Below are 15,093 nucleotides of genomic sequence, written 5' to 3'. Positions count from 1 at the left end.
CATAACCAATATGTTGAAATATAAAGGTGTTAGCATTTCCTCTGGTGAAGACATTTCCTAGATTACTAGCAAATTTTATTCATAAATAGATATAAGTACCATTATGTTATCTCATAAATTTTCATGACACAATATCTGTGCTTTACATAAAGGATAGATTAATTGTGGTTATCAACAAAATGTATTATAAAGCATTGTTTTTGTGATTTTTCCTAGAAACGCTGATATTTTAATTTTTTTGAGCATGCAAAACATAAATAAATAATAAAATCCCACCCCCATGAGAATGCATTATCAAGAACGAAGCATGAAACAGTGGCCGACGGGACAGATAGCTATTGGCAGCTTGACAGAAAGGTGGATTGCAGAGGTATGTTGATTGTTCAATATTGAACTAACTACTGATAAATATAAGGTAAAATTACAAACTATTTGGCAAAAATTATATTCCTAAATCTATTAGTAAACTATAAAAATTAAGTCAAAGGAAGTAAATCGGGTTTCAATCGTTAAGGTCATTATCAAGAACGTTATTGGCTGACGCACTGCATATTGAACTTTTATTTGGACAGGGATTCAGGAAATATTTTTTTTTCAGAATTTGTTCATTGACGCTCGTTATGGACCCCCGGAGTTGGGCCCAGGACGTGTTACGGTGTCATCTCTGTGATACCCCGGGGCCCCCTATGTACTGTGACATTTGTCACATACATCTGTGTAAAACCTGTGTGGGGGAACATCTTTCTGATCAATCCAAAGAACACAAAGTGCTGCCATTTGAAAATAGGGGATCTGCTCCAAAATGCCAAAAACATCCTACTAAACAATGTGAACTTCACTGTGAACATTGTGGCGTTCCTATTTGTGTACAGTGTGTTTCCTCTGAAAAACATAAAAATCATAAATTTGTCGGCATAAAGGAAAATCTTGAAAGCAGAAAACAAGTCCTGGAGAGAGATTTACAAGAATTAGAGAAATCCATTTATCCTAAATACCAAGATATTGTATCTAACATCCCAATTCAGAAAGCCGATTTGGAGAAAAACTCCCTAAAATTGACAACAGCTTTTAACAAACATGGAGAAGACATGCATAAAGAAATAGACGCTATTATCGAGAAACTGAAATCTGATCTCAGTGAAATGAACACCGAATACCTGGATGTACTAAAAAATCAAGAAGATGAAATCAAGCGTAACATTTCCAAAATAACGCAAATCATTGCTGATATAAAGAAATTACTGAATTTCAATAAAGCCAGCCTTGTCTTTTCTTACAAATCCAAGAATGCTGAATTCAGAAGATTGCCTCCTAAACTAGAAGTTTCTTTACCAAGCTTTAACCCTCAGAAAATCAACAGTGAAAAGATTGCTCAGCAGTTTGGTTCTTTGTCAGCGTTATCTATTAAAACAGAACATTATTCCACATTGGATCCCCCAGGTGCAGAGTCCTCTCCTCTGAACAACATGCTAATTGATGAACCACAGATTATCACTGCAATAAAGACAAAGCATGGATTTTTTAATGAATTACACTCAATGTCCTGTCTGGACGATGACAATATATGGGTTTGTGGTGGGTGCAAAATAATGAGACTCTACAATCTCCGGGGAGAACTATCAAAGACAGTCGAAACCAAGTCAGGAAAAAACCCAACAGACATAGCGGTGACAAGGAGTGGGGATCTACTTTATACAGATAAAAAGGAGAGAACCGTGAACATAGTGAGAAATACACAGATAGAATCAGTAGTCAGGCTACAGGGGTGGAGACCTCTCGGTGTCTGTAGTACCTCCTCTGGTGACCTCCTGGTTGTCATGGTCAGTGATGATAATAAACAAACAAAAGTTGTGTGTTACTCTGGCTCCACGGAGAAACAAAGTATTCAGTACGACGACAAAGGAAAACCTCTCTATTCATCTGGTGACATTAAATACATCAGTGAGAACAGGAACCTAGATATCTGTGTGTCAGACGCCCATGCAGTAGTGGTAGTCAATCAGGCCGGGAAACACCGGTTTACATACACTGGTCCTCCTTCCGCCAAGGGATCATTCATTCCATATGGCATCACTACAGACAGTCAGAGTCGGATTCTGACGACAGACTGGAACAAAGACCGCATCCACATCCTGGATCAGGACGGGCAGTTCCTCCGCTACATTGACAAACGCTATTTATGCGGTCCATAGGATATATGTGTGGACACTAGAGACAACCTTTTTGTAGGCGAAGCGATTGAAGGTAGAGTGAAACAAATTCAATATACATGTAACACATAAAAACATGTTGAATTTATACAATTACACCGTCAACAATTTAAAGCTTACCAAGGAGACAATGTGCACATAATAACTTTGAATTAATCAACAACTTTACAGAGAGTCAATGTGAATAATAAATGTAATAAATGTAGACATTCGATAGAAAATGTGTTTAATCGCTTTCATCTTGTCAACCGTCACTTCCGGTCATCACCGGAAGGGTTCAAACAAATCAAGCTGTTTAAAAGTTTAACTGTTTTTCTTTGATAATTTTAGTAAAATTGATAAACAATAAAGTACAAGTCAAATTGATCGACGTGTAAACATTGTAAACACAACTTAGCAAGGATTGTAGCTCAAATAAATCTGTTAAAGGTGTTTATTTATTAAAGTCTACAACAGTCTTGGTTTTTGGCGTTCCTAACGACTCCGAATGTTCATTATTGTAAAACTGTTGTGCACAAGAAGCGTGTTTCTTCGGCAGTAACTGACCACAACTTTCTAAGGTTGTTTACTCTATATTACACTGGATTATAAAAGAAGGCAAGAACGTTTTCCTTAATTATTGTTTATTTCTGTAAGATCCCATCTCCGTATTTTTTTTATCCATTTACGTATAAATGTATATCAACAAACTTTGTCTATTTCTCGCGTAAACAATCAATATCGACAACTCGATCCATGACTTCTCCCACAAAAAAATAAAACTCAGAGAAATCTCACCTTCCGTACAAAAATTATGATTTCTGCAGAGATGAGCTACATGTATGAATGAAGAAATCATGTATACAAAACCGATGCATACATGAACGTATAGTTTAACAATAAGAAAAAGAAAACAGCTAATAAAGCGAGGCGGTATCCAAAATGGCGTCTCCTCTCGTTATTTTTCTCCGATGAATTTGCGTTTTGTACACATGCAGGCCCCTGTGCATAAACTTCTATTTTTTTCTTTTTGAGAAATGAATACGATTTATTTATGAAACTATAGTTACAAAAATGTACCATATAATTAATAATATATGAATTGAATGTTTATTTATAAATCTTCTCGTCGACAGATAGACCCCTATTTGTCACAAGATTCCCGCATACTTTCGTAAGGGAGACTTAAAAAAACAACAGTCGAAATCCCCATTTTCGGTGGCTAAATCATCCGCAGGAGGCACAGAACACCATCATGTCCCGTTATCGGCAATTTAATAGGTGATAATTAGTTTAATTGTCGTTTAAATCTAATCCAATTACAAAGACGGCTAACAGCACCTTCTCGCTCGAGGTCGCATATGACGTCACACATCATGGCAGGTAGATCGAGAGAGAAAATATGCATATCGCGACATTTGAATTTCATCGCTTTCAAACTCACGAATTAGGCAGAATATTTTATGAAAACGTTAATAAACTTCATTTTTAATGAGTATAGAATGATTTGATTTAAAGAATTCCGAAAATTGAAAAACATGCGATATGTCCTTTAAGTCATCCGCACAATATTACGACACAGGTACTCAGATATCTCTCTTTATGTAGTCAGCTACTCGTGCAATGTCTTACAAATATCTTTATTTTTTGGCGGTTTAGTCAATAAATCTCAAGTAGCTGTATTAATAATTTCAAGATATGTGCAAGTTTTGCTAATATCAACATTCCTTTAAGTCATCCACATAGTATTAGGAAACAATTACTCAGATATCTTTCTTTATGTAGTCAGCTACTATTGTATTTTGTTACAAATATCTTTATTTTTCGGCGGTTAAGTCAATATATCTCAAGCAGCTGTATATATAAACTGAAAAAATATGCCAGACCTGCTAATATCAACATTCTGTCAACTCATCCACATAATATTACGACACAATTATTCAGATATTTCTCTTAATGTAGTCAGCTACTCGTGCATTTTGTTACATTTATCTTTATCTTTTGGCGATTTTGCCAATATATCTCAAGTAGCTGTATATATAAATAGAAGATATTTGCCAGACATGCTTATATCAACATTCTGTCAAGTAATCTACACAATATTACGACACAGGTACTCAGATATCTCTCTTTATGTAGTCAACTACTTGTGCATTTTGTTACAAAAATCTTTATTTTTTGGCGGTTTGTCAATAGCCTATATCTAAAGTAGCTGTATATATAAATTGAAGATATATGCCAGTCTTGCTAATGCAACATTCCTTCAACTCATCCACATAATATTACGACACAAGTACTTAGATATCTCTCTTTATGTATTCAGCTACTTGTGCATTTTCTTACAAATATCTCTATTTTTGGCGGTTTTTCAATATATCTCAAGTAGCTGTATAAATAAAATGAAGATATATGTCAGACCTGTCAATATCAACATTCCTTCAAGTCATCCACATAATATTACGACACAATTACTTCGATATCTCTCTTAATGTAATCAGCTAATAGTGCATTTTGTTACAAATATCTTTATTTTTTGGCAGTTAAGTCAATATATCTCAAGTAGCTGTATGATACATAAATTGAAGATATATGCCAGTTTTGCTAATATCAACATTCCTTTAAGTCATCCACATAATATTACGACACAATTACTCACATATCTCTCTTAATGTAGTCAGCGACTATTGTATTTTGTTACAGATATCTTTATTTTTTTGGCGGTTAAGTCAATATATCTCAAGTAGCTGTATTAATAAGTTGAAAATATATGCCATACCTGCTAATATCATTATTCCTTCAAGTCATCCACATAATATTACGACCAAGTCTTGCCTACCCATTTTACCGGATGCCGAACCCAAAGCTATTAAACTGATTGAAACACGCCTTTGCTTTATTATTATTTTCGTAATAATTCAGTTTTGAAACAGAATTAGCTCTTAATTTTTGCAATGTATATGTTCCTTCCCTTAAGGATAATTTATGCTAAACTACGTTGAATTGGACTCAGTAGTTCTTGAGAAGAAGATTTTTAAAAATGCACCCCCTTTTTCTACAGTTTCAAGGTTTTCTCCGCTTTGAATACAGATCGGACTTTGATTTCTGCAATTTATATTCGCCCTCCCATAAGGATGCTTTGTGCCAAATTTGGTTGAAATTGGCGAAGTGGTTTTAGAGAAGAAGTTTAAAATGTGAAAAGTTTACAGACGGACAGACAGACGGACGACGGACAAAAGGTGACCAGAAAAGCTCACTTGAGCTTTCAGCTCAGGTGAGCTAAAAAGGAAAACAAGCGAAAAGGTTTGAATGTAACCATTCACCCCACTCGCCAGACTTGGTGTGAAGAGTTATCCTTGGCATAACTTTTTATAACAGTATAATATTTTCGTAGAATCTGACACTTGTAGCGAGATATACAGGACTACTCAGTTCAGTCGTAGAAGCTAAATAAAGATTTTGTACACAGAAAGACAGACAAGCGGAATGATAAATGGATGGACAAAAATCCAATACGAAAAGCAGAAGAAAACATTGTGTCTTGATCTTCGGGGGGGGGGGGGGGCTAAAATCCAGACAATTCGTAAAAAGTGCCTAATTCAAACTATTCCGGGTGTTAATGTTGCTCTATTTAAGGAGACCTAACCTAAAATTGCAAGAAGGTAGTATATAGTAGTAAAATGTTCGCACACGCCCATTGAGGAAGAGGAAAGAGGAAATAAAACACAATTGAGAAAATGGGCATAATAATTCATTTTGAGATTGGATGTTTTGGCACCATCTTTAATTTTTCCTCCTCAAATCACTTTATTTACTAACGTTGAAATTTGATATTTTTGATAAGTTTAAGAAATAATTTTTCTATGTTAATTTTCTTGATATTACATTGATACGTTGATCTACGTATTATATAATATCCATATTAAGAGTCTTAATTATTAATTAAGCAAGGCGTATAGTGTAGGTTTCAACATCAATTTTACTATATAATATTACCAAAATTACGCAAAAATCCTCTTGATTTAAAAGAAAAAACATATGTGGATCCAGGAAGGCATGCTACTTTTTTACGTCAAAAGGCCACATGAGCTTGAAAATTAAGCCCGGGCCTTTTTTTTTATAAACCACATCAACAGTTATTTCATTTACTTTTGTTAACTTTTATTAATTATTCGTATAACGTTATTCTATGTTTTTCCTTCATTAAAAAAAGACGTAATTGGTATAACTGTAAGATTTTATTGTCCATAACCGTCCTGTTGTTTTGATAATGATTTGCTTGATGTTTTTTAAACAATTAAAGAAATTGAGACCTTTATTAATTAACTGGCTCATTAAGAAGCTAAGCAGATGATTTTCACCTATAATCTTTGAAGAATTTACATAACACGATCCTTTGATCTCTTAATGAGAAATATACGGAGATTTCATAATTATAATTAATATGGTTATATTATGAGGTGAAATTTTAAATAATTACAAAATAATAACAGAAGAATATAAAATAAAGTAACATTAAAAAAATTAAATATGAAATCAATTCACAAGTTTTCGTATCGCTATTATGTCACCGTCAGTCAGTTGGTGCACAGGGGCATCGTATCCGCTCTGCACTATATGACATATATATAAATAATACACAAGGTAAGAATCGAAAGTAGGACACGATTTGTAAACAATGTCAAAAACAACTTACTTGACAAAAGTCACGCAAATCCTCCCACACAATGTTGCAAATGTTGTCAAAAAACACGTTCACATTGAAAAAGTCCTAATAAACTCGGCAAAAAGCGTTTTTATCCCATTAAAACCGCTGTCTGCTGCAGAAACTCAATCTCTTCGCCCAAGAAAAGATAACTCTGTACTTTCGCCATCCGAAAACTCTCGGGACTCTCTATGTTCAGTCATGATATATTGTAAAATTCCGCGAAACATCAATAACAAAACAAAGAAATAAATTTTATACATCTGCAGATCTGAACTTGCATCGGGGGTAGGTGTGAATTTTGAATGATGGACAATCTTATTTTAAAATAAATAAGTAGAATTCTGTTAAAAATGTCAAAATATATGTATATTTTTTTTTATATAATGTAGATCTGCTGTCACAATGTATATATTTATTCTGTATGTATGTGTGGTCTTAAAGATAATAATAGGAAATTTGAGAACAATGAATTGTTCGACCTGCTACTGTAATTACTTTATACTGACCACTAGAGCAAGACCATTTGATTTAGAAGAAAAAGACTCGTATAGTTTAAATTTAGTTAAACAATATATTTAGTAATTTTAGAATGAACAATTAATGATGATGAAAAAGTATTGAAACAGTATTTAATGTCAAATATTTTTTTATTCTCTAAAATGTTAATAAAAAACTACGTTGATGTTGACATATATTTTTTTAAACTATTTTTTTATTCAATAATTAAAATACTCATAATTCATTAATTGTCTTTGCAACCCATTTCTTCAAAATTAATTTCGTTGCCTAAGAATCTCAGCATTGTTTTAATTGTCAATATCAAATTACTAGTATATTTACATTTCTACAAAAGATTAAATGATAGGAAATATATTTGTTTTTAAACAATTGCATTTTAATTACGCTAATTAAAGTACATGCCAAACATATCGGAACGAATGATATTATGCTTACGGTATTTACATAAGACGAACATTTCCCCACACATTTTAGAGTTTGCCGATTTCTACTATCATTACTGAACATATATAGAGAGAAAGTACAGAGTTATCTTTTCTTGGGCGAAGAGATTGAGTTTCTGCAGCAGATAGCGGTTTTAATGGGATAAAAACGCTTTTTACCGAGTTTATTAGGAATTTTTCAATGTGAACGTGTTTTTGACAACATTTGCAACATTGTGTGGGAGAATTTGCGTGACTTTCGTCAAGTAAGTTGTTTTTTTTTACATTGTTTACAAATCGTGTCTTATTTCGATTCTTCCCTTGTGTATTATTTATATATATATATTTGTCATATAGGTTGCACAACACTATTAATTTTTACTATATATTCTTACCAAAATTACGCAACTTTAGATACGGGTAGCAAGTTTAAAACAAACTTCTGGGAAAATTCCTCTTTACAACTTTTAAAACAATTGTTCCTAACCAATTTAGTAGCAAAAAACACACAGCCATCCACAAAGGCACGAGAGTTTGTTTACATCAAAGTTACACATGTGCTTGAAAATCATGTCCGAGCCCTTTCATCCCCCTGCCTAAACAACTGGCATCAAAAATTCAAGTGACCTCGTATTTTTACAAAGGTGGGAAAATCAGGCATTTTACACGTTGTGTTTTATCTCATAAAAAAGTACAGTCCTTGTCGCTGGCGGAAAACTCCTAAAAACGAAGGGGAATTCGGGAACTATTTTCATTCAGCCATGTTTTGACGTGAACCTTCGAAAAAATAGTGTTGTGATACCTTATAGTGTAGAGCGGACACGATGCCCCTGTGACGTACCCAGGAGAAAACGTACCCTATAAAAATCATAAATAACAGTTTTTAAAGATATTCTGGGATGCAATAAAATGGATCTAAATTATGCAATAAACATTTGTATCATTTTAATTGTTGCTTTTGCATACTTTTATATGATTACGAACATTAATTTAATGAGACAATAATTGTGTTATATACAAATGCACAGACTTCGCCTGAGCAGCTAGTTTACTTAGTCGGCAATTAATCCGTTGATATAAATAAAATCGTTAAATTTTTTTAGATCGTCATATAATAGTTTTGATCGCGTTATATTTGGAGAACTTGATTGTGAGTATCTCAAGAAGTCGATAGCGCGTTTTTTTTTCTCTCGATAGATTATTCGTCATCTGTATCAATAGTTGTCATTGGGGTTTTTTTCATTGTTAAAATGTCCCTTGAATTGACACAACTTTGAAAGTCTCATAGGTCTAATTACATTGAAATTACTAATATTTAAAGCAGAATATACTTATAACAAACATGGGAAATTTATCAACTATTAAAAATCATTTATGAAATAAAGTTTTTATTATGTTAAAATTTTTACCTCAAATCATTTCCAAGTCCTTTAGATATTTAATCGATAAATATAAGAAAACCTCTTCGGGATCTATATTATTAAAGTTATTATTTCTAAAATTTGTATATTTACTCTATATTTATTCATTAAAATATGCATTAAAGTAGTATTTAAAACTTATTGACATGTCCTAATCCTTTAAATATTTGAAACTGATACATATAAGAGAACTATTATTATCTAATTCAGATATCTATCAAAGTCATAAATTCCTCTATATTTATGCAGTAAATTAGTTATTAAAACTATTCAACTTTATGTTGATTATCTTTATAGTGTACCTGGGTACATTCTCTATTGGAGAAAACGTACCCTAAGAATTGGGTACATTTTCTCCTGGGTACGTTTTCTCTTGGGTACGTTTTCTCCTGATACCACAAATCCACCCCTGCTATATATTTAAGTTAATCACGTGACGATCACAAAGGCCAACAAGACCAGGAAGAAAAATACCGTAATCGCCAAGTTGGATTTTTGTAGAGGTTTGGTTTTTTTTTAATTAGTTAATTAATTACTATTTCATTTTTCAAAAAATTCAAAAAAGAATAAATAATAAAATGCGTTAAAAAGGTCTTAATCAAGAAACTCGAACTATTGTATACGTGTGCACTTTCAACATGGAAATTATATTGACATTAATTGAATAATTTACTGAAGTGTGATAACCTATTAGTGATCGCGATTTTTTTTCTTTAGAATATCTCTTAAAATCCCATCAAAGTGTCTGACCATGGACCCCGAGTTCAGCCTTCAGGATGTGTTACGGTGTCATCTCTGTGAGACCCCGGGCCCCCCTATGTACTGTGTCATTTGTAAAAAATATCTGTGTAAAGCCTGTGAGAAGAACCATCTCTCTGATCAATCCAAAGAACACAAAGTGGTGCCATTTGAAAAGAGGAAATATACTCCAAAGTGTCAAAAACATTCCTCAAAAATATGTGAACATTACTGTGAACAATGTGACATTCCTATTTGTGCTACATGTGCTTCCTCTGAAGAACACCATGGCCATAAATCTATTGATATAACTAAAACTATGGATAACAAGAAAGAAACCATTCAAAAAGATTTACAAGAACTAGGGAAATCCATTTATCTTAAATACCAAGAGATTGCATCCATTATCCTAGTCCAGAAATCTGCTCTGAATGAAAACTCCCAGAAATTAACAACAGAAATTGACAAACATGGAGAAGACTTGCACAGAGAAATAAATACCATTATCAGAAACATGAAATCTAACGTGGATGAAATAGACACCAAACACATGGTCATCCTGAATCAACAGGAAGATGAAATTAAACACACCATTTCTGAAATCACACAGACCATTGCTGACCTAAAGAGGTTACTGGACTCCAATGATGTCAGTCGTGTCTCTGCCTACAAATCCAAGAATGATGAATTCAGAAGATTGCCTCCTAAACTCACAGTGTCCTTACCAAGTTTTACCCCTCAGATGATCAACAAAAAACAGCTTTATCAACAGTTTGGTTCTCTGTCAGCGTTATCTACCAAAACAGAAGAACATGGCTACACCATGGAATCTCCCGGTGCTGAGTCCTCTCCCTCGGACAGACCACTCATGGATGTACCACAGATCATCACACAGATAAACACCGAGTATGGAAGATTATACGGTGTGTCCTGTCTGAGTGATGAGGAGATATGGACGCGTGGTAATGATAAAATCATGAGACTGTACAACCTCAGTGGGGAACTTGTGAAGTCAGTCCAAACCAAGTCAGGGAACGTTCCAGGGCACATAGCAGTGACAAGGAATGGGGGTCTAGTTTATGCTGATTACATAGATAGAACTGTGAACATAGTTAGGAATACACAGATACAGACAGTGATCAGACTACAGGGGTGGAGACCTCTCGGTGTCTGTAGCACCTCCTCTGGTGACGTCCTGGTTGTCATGGAGAGTGATGATAAACAAACAAAAGTTGTGTGTTACTCTGGCTCCAAAGAGAAACAAAGTGTTCAGTACGACGACAAAGGACAACCTCTCTATTCATCTGGTGGATTATATAACTTTAACTTTAAATACATCAGTGAGAACAGGAACCTAGATATCTGTGTGTCAGATTTTAGAGCCGGTGCAGTAGTGGTGGTCAATCAGGCCGGGAAACTCCGGTTTACCTACACTGGTCCTCCCTCTACTACCAAGGGATCATTTAATCCATTCGGCATCACAACAGACAGCCAGGGTCAGATCCTGACAGCAGACGGTGAAAACTTCCGTATCCACATCCTGGATCAGGACGGACAGTTCCTCCGGTACATTGACAACTGTCATTTACAGGAACCACGGGGTTTATGTGTGGACACCAGAGACAACCTCTTTGTGGCTGAGTGGGACACAGGTAAAGTGAAGAGAATACAATATAACTTGTAAAAAAAACTGTTTATAATAATCAAACTATTAATTTTTTTTCATTTACATTAACATTAGTGAAGGAAATCCACATTACAAATGAAACAAACCATGATTTGTTATAATCAAACAGTTCATGATATTGAATTATATTTAAATAAAGTTATCAAGTGACAACAGCCAAATATTACATTTAAATAAATTAAACTTGTTTGATACCATGTTTACTATAGCATTGAATGATTTATTTTTGACGTCGTCGTGTCAATAACTGCCGTCAGGTGAGCAGACAAATTGAATAACGCGCGTTAGCGCGTTATGATAATTTGTTTGCTCACCTGACGGCAGTTATTGACACGACGACGTCAAAAATAAATCATTTAATGCTTATATTTACATTCCCTTACTGAAGAAATCAATTGTTTACTTAAATAAATGGATATAAAGTGCAGATCACGGAGGGAGTGAGTAAGTAACAGCAAGAACAGCTGTTTTGCAAAACCAGTTCAAACTGGTTTTCACATAGACTGTTGAGATGTGATCGACGAGCATGAAAATATAATCCATGATAAATAACTCTTGAAATGTTGTTTTTAACAATAAAGTCAACTTTTTTGTTGAATAATTATAAAACATGGTGTTTTGACAACATTCATGCAATGTTTTTTTAACAGATAACATAGGAATCACTGTTTGAGAACTACTTATGTAAATTACTCGTAAATTCATACGCAGTGAATAGGTGTTGCATTTAGAGGCATTTAAACATCACGGAATTTAATGGAAAAACACAGTAGAATGTAAATATATGTCAACAAACTGTTTTACATCTTGTATGTGAACAAACTACATGTAACTGACTGTGTTTACATAATGTATGTCAACTTACTGATTGTTTTATTCATTGAATGTAAACTAACTGTGTTTATATATTGGGTGTGATTGTCAACAGACCAAGAGTTGTTATTTGAAACTTCAAACATTGCGTGCCATCAAACTGAGTGTGTAATATTATTATATTTAATATATGTTATATTATACAATGTATATTGTTTATATATGTAGATTAAATAATAAATAAAAAAAAACCTGTATAATTATAAAGTGTGGTTGATTACATCAATAACATAGCCTCTTGACATTTCAAACATTTTTTCTCAGAGGTAGAAAGTTCTCTTAACTTAACACTGCTATGTAAAAGTACATCATTTCATAGTTGGGAAAACCATCTACCACTGAAAAGAAATGTTTGTATTATCAAGTGCTTAATCAGGCATCAATTAAACAATGAAATGCTTTCATGTGTCATGTTGATATAAAGACAGTGAGAATTGCAGAAAAAATATATAACTCTAAATTGCCTTAGCTGGTTTTGTAAAATTGATCATTTTTGTCGATAAGCACATATGTCATATACCTAGTAGTGTATCAGCCCTGATACACGTGTTTTGGACAGGGTGAGACAGCAACCGGAAGCTAGGGCTGTATCGCCCTCGGGGCTGATATTTCTCTGTCTCAGCCCGTCGTCAAGGGGGTGTATTGCCCTCAAATTTGAAATTGATAATTTCCATATATCTCTGCTTTAAATTAAGACTAGTTTGTGAAATAACGATAGAATAACGAATACATAATACAAAGAGTGCTGTGTATCTAAGTAAGGGGAGGTAACCTACACAACGGTTGTGTATTTAGAACAATAGCACGCTTTATTTAATATCAAAGTTTAAATTAAGGAGGATATAGAGAAGGATGGAACGAGACTTAGGGTGCTTTCCATTTAACCGGCATCGCCGATTTGCCGGTGTTGCCTTCGTCGCCGATTGCTGGAACGCGCGTCGCCGTCGAGCGATTGTAGCAACGCAATATACCGTTGCCGATTAGGAAACAATATGGCGTCGAGGTTATCAAATTCTACAAAACCATTATTTCTAAAACTACAATTTGTCTTACTACATTGAAATACATTAAAACTGCAAATAGCCAAAATTTCTGGATCAAATTTTAAGGTAAGTATCAGTTTTAAGCTGCAATCGTCTTCGTTGGATCATTGTGACGTTGCCAACCGTTCCATTAACGTCACCGTTTCCCGATAACGTCGCCGGCGAGGCAACGTTAATGGAAAGCGCCCCTAATCTTAGAAAACCAGAGATTAGACTGTAAAAATTAAGGGGTTAAAGTAATGGACGCGCTTATGAACGTTCTCAAACAACTTTCTATAAAATTGCTATAACAGTATGGATCTTTATGAGTGGAATCTGACGGGAAACTTACGAAATCCCAGTGAAAGAATTTGACTCAGTAGGAGGGAAGTTTCTCTCGCAATAATTTTGAATTCTAGAAGATAGTGCTTCATTTCAGACGACAGAATCCCTTCTGGTGTATTTCAAATGACGATGGTTTGTCAACAAAGTCCGACAACTCTTACAGTTTTAACACATATAAAAAGAAATAAATACGAGCAAGTTTTGTAAATCCGAAAAAAATCTATAGCTTCTTCATGATAAATTATTTCCTTATTTGGAATTTAAATTTGAATTAAAGTCTTTGATTTTAGATATATGATATAAACAACATCACACTTTTGTTTTGATCTCGTCCCTGGTATCAGCCCTCGGATGGTATCGGCCCGCGCCCTTCGGGCTTGGGCCGATATCAACCGCTCGGGCTGATACCAGGGCCGAGATCAAAACAAAAGTGTGATATTCTATATTTCACAGAAGGAACATCCAATTCTTCAATATGTTAAGGTTACCATGGTTACTATAACTACTTGGAAGTCTGAGGTCAGCCCGTGTAAGTCTGTATCAATGAAAGTTTGGATTATTTTGTAATTGATGGTAACTTAGCAACATAGATAGGACGGACTGACCTCAGACTTACAAATAGATATTGTATATGACCATATCTATGGAAAAATTGATTGTAACTTCTATGCAGTGTACTGATTGACTTGCATACTTGCTTTTAATGAATAAGAGAGATTTAGGGAGAAATTAAGAGAGAGAGAGAGATGTAAATATAATTAATACAAGAGGCCCATGGGCCACATTGCTCACCTGAGAAAAAATCGCCATAACAAAATCAGCTTTGTGGAGTCATAACAAAATATTTAGACAATTTAATAGAAGTGGTCCAGTATAAATACACCTTAAAATTTGACCCCCATTGGGGCCCCCACCCTACCAAAATGTTCTTGATTTGAAGAACCTTGAATCTACTATATCTGAGGATGCTTCCACACAAGTTAAAGCTTTTCTGACCAATTGGTTTCTGAGAAGAAGATTTTCTATAACTTTTTTCTATATAACCCTAAGTAATGTGACCCTACCCTAACCTGGGGAATCATAATTTGAAGAAACTTAAATCTACACTACTTGAGGATGCTTCCACAGAAGTTACAGCTATTCTAGCAAAAAGGTTTTTGAGAGGGAAATTT

General features: G+C 34.2%; 1 protein-coding gene across 4 annotated transcripts; it reads left to right on the top strand.

Moving 5' to 3' along the window:
* The first annotated feature begins 200 nt into the window (after positions 1 to 200).
* On the top strand, positions 201 to 11,909 carry LOC117682065 (tripartite motif-containing protein 2-like). 4 transcript variants are annotated; one of them, XR_010713329.1, is made up of 3 exons: positions 201 to 370; positions 599 to 2,244; positions 9,974 to 10,110. XR_010713329.1 is itself a non-coding variant. In XM_066082706.1 (2 exons), the coding sequence occupies exon 2, from the start codon at positions 621 to 623 to the stop codon at positions 2,190 to 2,192; it is 1,572 nt and encodes a 523-aa protein (XP_065938778.1). In that variant the 5' UTR covers positions 201 to 415; positions 599 to 620; the 3' UTR covers positions 2,193 to 5,689. The 4 variants fall into 4 exon arrangements, 3 of the variants coding, with proteins under 3 accessions (XP_065938778.1, XP_065938777.1, XP_034304767.2); XM_066082706.1 differs by lacking the exon at positions 9,974 to 10,110 and having other exon boundaries at positions 201 to 415; positions 599 to 5,689; XM_066082705.1 differs by lacking the exon at positions 201 to 370 and having other exon boundaries at positions 2,107 to 2,244; positions 9,974 to 11,909.
* Positions 11,910 to 15,093: the final 3,184 nt, after the last annotated feature.

The sequence above is a fragment of the Magallana gigas genome, chromosome 4, assembly GCF_963853765.1.
Source record: "Magallana gigas chromosome 4, xbMagGiga1.1, whole genome shotgun sequence".
NCBI classification, from domain to species: Eukaryota; Metazoa; Mollusca; class Bivalvia; order Ostreida; family Ostreidae; genus Magallana; species Magallana gigas.
This window is presented reverse-complemented; position numbering and strand designations above follow the sequence as displayed.